At 40.3% G+C, this 8,994-nt stretch overlaps 1 protein-coding gene across 1 annotated transcript in view; it reads left to right on the top strand.

Annotated features, from left to right (window-relative positions):
* The first annotated feature begins 2,210 nt into the window (after window positions 1-2,210).
* The window catches only part of LOC109376505 (calcium-activated chloride channel regulator 2-like), a 27,535-nt gene continuing 20,751 nt past the window's right edge, over window positions 2,211-8,994 (top strand). Inside the window, exons 1-3 of the mRNA XM_019632436.1 lie at window positions 2,211-2,885; window positions 3,772-3,909; window positions 7,312-7,462. Coding sequence (XP_019487981.1) covers window positions 2,700-2,885; window positions 3,772-3,909; window positions 7,312-7,462 — 475 coding nt within the window. The 5' untranslated portion in view covers window positions 2,211-2,699. The remainder of the gene's footprint in view (window positions 2,886-3,771; window positions 3,910-7,311; window positions 7,463-8,994) is intronic.

Genomic DNA, 8,994 nt, shown 5'->3' with positions numbered 1-8,994 from the left:
ACACTGTTCAGGAATGACTTTTAAGTCATTTAGTCAGGTTCGTTTTCTCCAGCTTTTAGCTTTGTCTCCTGCAGGGTCGGCCTGGCTGGAGGAGAAGGCAGTAAGAAGAGATCTTCATTTGGCCAGGCCCTAGATGTGGTTGCTGAGAGCAAAAAAGGTTTTGGAGGGGAGGTCAGAACAAAGGTGGTGGGAACAGGTTTTCGGGAGTGAATATGACTCCCAAGACATGATCAGAGAATGGGTCAGTGACTCGGAATCTCGTAAGAGACAGATGGTGCCAGTGGAGTCCAGTCACGTGGCCAGACTTGGGGTTTGGATTCCAGAACCAAAGAAGCAAAAAGCAGATAGACAGGAATGGATGTCACGCCTGAACTCTGAGCCCAGGGTGAGCAAAGCCTGAGCAGCTGGTTTAGGTTTTAACCCAGGTGAGGTTAAACAGGATTGTTCACTTATGGCTTTTCTTTATAAAGCTGCATGCACTCTGTAGCCAGCATTCTCCACTCCCACATTCTAAGGAGCCATTGCAACTGTCAGTAAGAACAAGTGGAGAGAGAGCAGATGTCAGCCCTCAGTGGCCCCTCAGCCAGTAAACAACTTATACATGGTGGCGAGAAGAAATGCCTCCCTGATTCTTGACAAAAAGCTACTCTCACAATATGGCACATGAGTTTAATTTTTAAGCATGTTTCTTTGCTGATGAGAATAAAGTTTTGTTAAAATCACAAGAGATTGGCATAAGAAAATAAACAGCCAAGGAAAGTTGAGGATAAAGTGCATTGTTCCAGTCAGTGAGTCACAGTTACGGGCAGACTTCAGAAGCTGCCACACCTCTGCACTTCCGCTCTGTAGACACACTGTGAGTAAGTGGGGAAAACTCACCGCGGGAATTAGCCCTGGGATACAAGACAGCTAAGCTGACCTCTGAGCTGCAGAGTGAGCTAATTTGGCAGCCACTTGCTGACCAGTGACATTCCATGCTCTTCCACGCCCCTGGGTAGCACCAATACCCAAGTGCTTCTGTCAGGAGGGGGCAAGAGGAAAACTGCTCTAGAACAGAAGAGATACCTTCTAGAAGGGAAACATTCAAAGTGGGGATAGAGGGGAGAGTATTGTCACACTATAATTCACGGCTCCTTCATAATCTGGCTTTTATTTACTGCTTCTGACTCCACTCAGTCATTTATTCATTCAACAAATATTTATTGAATTAACTGAGCTAGGTGCTGAGCAGCTGGTGATCAAAACAGATAAGGTCCCCTGTCTCATATGCCCTTCAGCAGGAATCAGACAATCACTTGCACAATATGAATGTGACGTTGTAATCATAATCATGCTTCAAAAGAGAGGGATCTGATGCTATGAAAGAATGAAAGAGGGCATTTGACCTAGTTAGGGAGCTCAGCTCAGGTTTCCTGGACAGAACTGGAATTTGAAGGAAAAGCAAGTAAGAATCAAAAAGAGAAGAGGTTCCAAGCAGAGTGACAGCAAGAGAAAAATTCGCTTCAATGCCCCTCAATGCTGAAACTCTTAACACTTCATGTCTAGTTTCTTGAGAACATGATAGAACATGATATAGTAACAAACAATGGAATTTGGAGTCCGTTGGTCTCATTCCAACAATATGACAATACACAACCTTGAAAAAGTTACTTAGATTTTCTAAGCCTTAGTTTTGCCACCCATAAAATAGACATGATAAAACCCATCACATAATAAATGTTAGTTCCTACCCACATTGGCTAATTTTCATAATCTTTCTGAGACTCAGCATCTTCCTTGGAAAGCAGAAGTAACGATTATGCCTGCATCAGGGAATTAACATTTAAATGGATTCATTTGTAAACTCTAAAGCATTATGTAATTATCAGGTATTATTAATCACTCATGAAGTATTGGTGAGGCTGACTATAGAGCAGACCCGGTGACAGGTACTGGAGAAATGGAAGGTTGAATGATGCACAGCCTGCCTTCACGAGAGAGTTGCTGAAAGAGAAATTCCTTCTTTTCCCTGGCCCAGAGAAAAAGGCAGCACGGGCAGAGGGAAAGGCCTCTGTGGCCTGCACAGGAACCCAAGTTCCTGGCACTTGGCCCTCCCTGGGGGATATTTGATACCTTTCCCCACAGCCATCAGCTGAGAGCTTGCCCAGACTGTGTGACCCTAGGGACAGGGTTACAGGATGGATTTCCATATCTTCAAAATAAGCAGACAAGAGATTCTTATGACAAACAAAAAATAGCTTGAGTGTACCAGGGATGTAGTTCTGCTGACGGATGGAGAAGGCTGCCAAGGATAAGGAGAGAAAAATCACTACAGATTTCTTGCTTCCCCTGAAAGCAGGTTGAACAATCCAGATTCTCTGATTTCCAGCCCGGCCAGCCAGGCCTCCCTCTTTCAAGCTCCTTTTGTCTTATTTTCCTCTTCCTTCTGAGAAACATAAAATGAGTAAGAGGTGGAAGATCCCTTGCCCAACCATGATTCAGGAGAAAGCTCAGCCAAAGAACAGGCAAGTGTGGCATCGCCTAGTGGACTTGTAGAGGCAGGTCTCAGAGCCACCCCTGATTTTGCAAAGAAGGCACCTCTTTCATCACACGTTCTAGGACCTTCAAGTTCAGGAAGAAACTCTCTGCTTCTCCACTGACGACTTGGCACAATGTGCCCTGCAGGACCAGTGTGAGTAAACAGGAGGCTTCTCTACAACATGACCCACAGGGACAATGCAGGTCCTGTTTGCAGCCTGAAGTTTGTGACTCTCCTGGTGGCTCTAAGTCCAGAGCTCCTATTCCTGGGAGCCGGAGTGCAGCTTCAAAACAATGGGTATGATGGATTACTCGTTGCAATCAATCCTCAGGTATCCGAGGATCAGAACCTCATCCCAAATATTAAGGTGAGTGGAAGTATGAAGTCAAAACTATTGTCCCATTAGATCAGACCTGTAGCCTTCTTTAAGGAGCTAACAACACTGCCTGGTTTGTAATTTGAGCAGTAAAGGGAGCAGTGTTTCTTAAAGGTTGCACCCAAATTTATAATTATGGCCAAGCCAGTTTGTCTGCCTAATTTTCTGTAACTGTTGATCTAGTCCTCTTTTATTTGTTGTTGTTGGTTACTGCTAATTTTAGTGAGGTTTTTTGCTTTCCTACATTACTGTCTCGGGGGAAGCAGCTTTAAAAATAATGCATTGTGGCAACAAAGACCAGATGTTTGACGAATAAGCATGATTGTGCTTATTAAAATCATGTTGTTGGATTCCATCCTGAGGGTGAGAATTCTCAGACAGAAAGAGTAAGAATTTGGATGGAATGCCAAAAAGCAAAATTCTTTCTTTTCACCTGAATGTTCTGTAAAATAATTAACTATTTTCACCTTATCATAAGGGAGGATCATAGCTCCATTACAGAAAAGCCACCTTTTGCTAATGCTTTAGTGAAATCAGTATCGTCATAAGGTATGGTCTTGAACATGCCCACAGGTGTGACATGAAAAGGATTTGTTTAGTAAAAGCTTAAAAGCTTTTCACAAAATTGAGAAAATTATATAGGCAAGCCCAAACATATAATTAGTGTCCTAAAATCTCTACTAGAAAACCATGTGAAGTTCATTCATTTTGCTCCTAAGTTTTCTCAAAGTCTAATGCTGTCTCTAAAAGAAATGGGTTCGTTCCTCCAAAATATTTTCATTATTTGTTATTACTACTTTATTCAACTGTAACCCCCAAACTCAAACATAAAAGATTTACAAGTGATAAAATAAGCTTTTCTTTTATTTGACTATAGGAAATGATAACTGAAGCTTCTTTTTACCTATTTAATGCTACCAAGAGAAGACTGTTTTTCAGAAATATAAAAATTGTAATTCCTGCCACATGGAAAGCTAATAATTATAGCAAAGTAAAACAAGAATCATATGAAAAGGTAAGAATTTAGAATTTCATTAAATGAGCTTAAATCAAGGGAAAAGAACAATCAAAATATACTGTGTTCAAACTTTAAAAGTGAAAACTTAAGCAAAACAAGTAATTGATATTAACACACAAATAATATTATTGGGAAGATTGTTATCCACAAAATATATACAAATATAATAAATGAGTATTTTGAGTATAATGAGTATAATAAATTATGCAGTAAAAAGTAAGCAAAATGCCATTGTCCAGTTAGTCTCTCAGAAGAACTCTTTACTTTGTAACTTATAGGGTCTTTCCTGAAATTTTTGGTTAAGGACTAAAAACTAAAAACTGAGTATGAGCTGTAAAGAAAATAATTCCAAATAAGACTGTCTTCCCTTCCCATCCTGTCAGAGGCAGTAAACATGTATGTCCAGACAGAAAGATAAACCACCCACACATATAAAAATATGACTGTCTTCTCCTGCCGGAGTGTAAATTAGCAAAATTTCACATTACCCCCAAGTCCAGGACACTGTTTTTGAGGAGTATGTTGATAAGAAGGAAGGCAGAGAGTGGGGAGGGATGGAGTGGCTATCTTTTCTTTTCCAACCGAAATAGAACTTAACCTTCAAGGGATTCTCATAAGCTGCAGATCATAATTAAATATCCATGATAATGTCTGACACATCCAGGTATGCGTGCTATAAATAAATGTTAAATAAATCTGACAAATGACTGAAGTCACTGTGAACAACAGACCCAACAGTTACCAGTAGGGGCAGGAGCAGAGGCATTGAGAAGGTTCGCTCAGGGCTTCAGTAATGGAGTGGGTTCTAGATCTGAAACTACAGCTCAAACAGAAGGACTAGGATATGTGGTGCAGTTTCCCCTTTTCTTATTTGTGTCATTGGTGTGACATGTTCTAAGCCTGTTTTAATTCTTAGCTCGCCTTTGAAGTTATTCTCATGGTAATTAGGTGGTGTGGTAATCTAGACAGGGATCCCAGTGTCCCAAAGAGGCAGCAGAGGCTCTTAAAAGCATTTGATTTACGACCAGATGAAAGCATTTGACAGTGCTTGGGCATAGAGATAGGAGAGATAGGGGAACTGGGGTACACTTGGAAGAGAGCTACTGTTTTTTAAGCTTCAACTAAGGGCCAGGCATTCCACATATATGGTTTAATTCCTTCACACACACCCTAAAATTAGTTGCTGTTATCACAAATTAAGAAATTGAGGCTCAAATAAAGTAAGGATTTTGTCCCAAGCCCAACAGCTAGGAAATTACAGAGCCACAATTTGAATCCCTGTCTAGCGGATTCATAAACCCATGTTCTCTGCACTCAGCTATGATGTTTCTAGCTATCTATATAGATCACATTAACCAATATGGCCATCTGTGGAAGAAAGAACTATTGGAGATAACCAACCCCCAAACCACATAGTACTCCTGGTCCTAATGAAGAAATAAATAACTAAAGCAAAAATGAGAATATGGCTGAACAGAAAGATTAAAGGAAAGAAGTTATTGAAGTTTGTTCATATATCTGTTGGATACCAATACCTTCAACCTCATGATGTCAATTAAGCAAGCACTTGGTGAATGGTCATTCTGTCCAGAAGCCATGTTAGGTACTGTAGAGGACTCAAGGACAAGCAAGGTGATTCCTGTCCCTGTGAATCTACAGTTGGTAGGAAACAGAGGAGAGGACAAAGGGTTAGGAAAAGTAGGCATGAGCAGCATTACTATGGTCTATAAGGCAGAATGCGACCCTGAACAGCCCAAGTACTCCATCCCACGCAGAGCTTTCTTTCCCTTTTGCTTCAGGGCAAATTTCCAGAAATAGGAATGAGGTTTTGTTCAAAGACTATGCAGGGGCATGATATCTGCAGTTCTTTTTGTAGGTGTTGCCTTGCAAATCTCTTGGCTTGAATTCCTATCTTTCTAAGAGGGTGCCAGAGGGTGCCAAAAAATGTATACACATTTTAAGAAAGGAAAAGCTGTATTAAAATAGTAATACTCAATATATACTGACAACAAAAGATGAATACAAGTCACGTTTGACTTCTACAATTACAAGAGTTGCTCAAAGTGGTTACCATCAGTGTAATTTTAATACAATTTTTTTTTCTTTTCTTAAACTGTGTATACATTGTTTTGACACCCTCTGTATGTGTGTGTGTGTGTGTGTGTGTGTGTGTGTNAAAATACACAAGTATTTCTAAAATAGGCCCAATTTTTCTTTCTATTTTTAGGTGTTCATCTGACATCACAGGCATGTTTGTATGTGAAAGAGGCCCTTGCCCCCAAGAAAACTGTATCATTAGTAAGCTTTTCCAAGATGGATGCATGTTTATCTACAATAGGACCCAAAATGCAACAGCATCAATAATGTTCATGCAAAGTTTATCATCTGTAAGTATGGCCTTGGAATGATAAACTCCTACAAGATTCCAGCTCTTTTCACGATAGACTGATGCTTATGTTTTAATTATTTAAACAGAAAGACAAGATTCACTAAATTTTAGAGCTTGGGGGAACTTGGAGTTCAAGTAGTTTTTATTTTACAGATTAAAAACAAAATGGAGGCCCCAAAGATGATCACCAAAAATAGATTCCTTTAGAAAAGTGATTATTTCTTTCCAGGGAAGGTGATTTAACAAGGGGAGCTTTGTAGATCTCAAAATAAAGTGCTCATAGGTGGTGTTCCTGTATCCTTTCATAGGAAAAGGTTAATGAGAGTGATATAACACATGATTATGATTCTGTTCTATGAGGTAGTAACTCATTCTGAATTTTACCTTCTAGTTCTCTTTACCTTGTTTTGCATAGTCTAGAACTTAAAAAGAAAAGTCAGGTGCTACCAAGGGAAGTCAACTAACCTACCTAGATTTGCATGTTTAGAAACTCAACCTTGTCAGCATTGCACACTAATTGACAAGAGACTAGTGTATAAATCCATAACATCATTTTAAAAATTATTATTTTAAAAGAGTACTCTGTCATGAGGATCTAACACTTGCCTCTTCAGGCCAGTTCCTTTTCTCTCTGAAGGAAGCAGCATGAAACAGCCAAATTCTCACCTGAAGCCTGTTCTAAGAGCATGGAGTCAGAAAGGAGAGAGTTAGATAACACAGAGGTTTAGTGGCATCAGCCTATGTCTCTGTATCTTCACAAAACCCTGAAGGTCAAGTGTATGGGCCATCTCTTCTCCATGGAGCTTGGAGTAGTGTGGACATGTGCCTCTGTGAAGTTTTCTGTTTCCATGGCTGACCAATGCCCCTTGGACTGACACATTCTTTTTTTATATAATATTTTTCTTCAGTCTGGTTTTAGTCAAGTCTACGTGTCATGTTTTAACTTTGAAGTGATTTTTCATATTTCCTGCCCAATCCACTGTNATTACAATGTATTTCTTTTAATTTAGGCAAATGTCATAGTGACTAATTGGTATGGGGCACATGGAGGTGATCCATATACCCTACAATACAGAGGGTGTGGAAAAGAGGGAAAATATATTTATTTCACACCTGACTTTCTACTAAATGATGACTTAACAGCGGGCTATGGATCACGAGGTAAGTGTGACCCATCAAGAACTAGACATTGGACTGTATTATTTACAATATTCTCTGCTTAATACCAAAAGGGACTCGGAGAACCCGAAACCTTCCAAAGACTTACCATATGGATGGGGAGAGAGGCCACATGCCCATTAAAAAATGAGGGACAAAGTGAGCCAGAAAGAGTTAAGCATCAGATTAGTGGTCCAGACAAGGAGTACTCTAAGAATGTAGTGAAAGGAGAGAACATTTTGAGCTGAGGATGGTCAGAAATGGCCTCATGAAGCAGAGGAACTTCAAGGTTGAATATCATTTTGATAAAAGGAGAGAAGAGACAGAACAGTGGAAAGAGTATGAATAAATCTGTGGCAGAACAGTCCAGGGCATATTTGAGAGATGGGGGCTGTAGACCCTGTCAATGGGGCAGAGTGACTGTGGGTAGCGACATAGTGGAAGAAAATGCTGAAATGCACATGGGGGTAATTGGTGGGGAGCTTCAAATGCTCAAATGAGTGAGTCACCACTGAAGGCTCATAAGCACAGGAGTGCCACCATCAAAACAGTATTTTAGGATGATGAATCGGGCGTGTGTATTATCTGGCTTCCTCAGATCAATGAGGGAGAAACTGGATATCAAGAGAAAAATGAAGAGAAGTCCAGGTACGAGGCCATGAGATTTGAATGTGGAGGGAGTGAGGGGAGAAGGACAGGAAAGATAGTGATAAGAACAAAGAGAATTTTCTATGTGCTAGGTGCTGTGCTGTTTGCCTTTCAACTATCTTGTTATCTTGCTTAATCCTAACAACTCTAAATGATGAGAGATATTCCAGAAGGGAAAAAGAGAACTAGAGGCCTGAACTGCTACAGAGTGAAAGACAAGGGGGATGTGTGGGTGGCATTAAGGACAAAACAAGTTTGGGACAGAAACAGAAGGGACTGAAGGGGAAATGCACAAGTCTGGCTTGAGGCCCGCTGATGTGAGGAGCACTGGACTATCCTGGTGGAAAAGCTCAGCCTGTGGTGAGATGTAGGTGGTTGGAGTTTGGGAGCCAACGTCATACGTTTGGAAACTGGCTGAGGTCTGAGGGAGAAATTGTAGTGAGAAGAGATCAGCAGCTCAAGGATTAACCATCCCATTCTTAATTTTTGTTTTTGATTTTAACATACAGTAGCACCTTTCAAATGACAATTTCATTTTTACCCCCATTTACATCTAAATAGAGTCTGTCTCCTCTGTATAGCTAGTAGGGAGTGGAACAACACACACTATAAAACACACTTTATAAAGCACTTAAAAATGTTATAAGAGTATTTTTCCTGGTAGCTATGAGATGCTGATAATCTCTGCATAAACAAATAACTTCATCAGCACTTCCAAATTCCATGAATAGGCACAAATATTTCCTTAACACTTTCAGCTTAGACTGTTCCCCTCCCTTCCTTTGTGCAGAGCTCCCCAAATTGCACAATATGCTGCAGCCTGAGTCAACTCAGCAAACGCTTCCTGGGTTCCCAAAACTGAAAAAATTCAGACAAAAGAAAAGTGC

The sequence above is a fragment of the Hipposideros armiger genome, unplaced genomic scaffold (genome assembly GCF_001890085.2).
Source record: "Hipposideros armiger isolate ML-2016 unplaced genomic scaffold, ASM189008v1 scaffold_1140, whole genome shotgun sequence".
Taxonomy (NCBI): Eukaryota; Metazoa; Chordata; class Mammalia; order Chiroptera; family Hipposideridae; genus Hipposideros; species Hipposideros armiger.
This window is presented reverse-complemented; position numbering and strand designations above follow the sequence as displayed.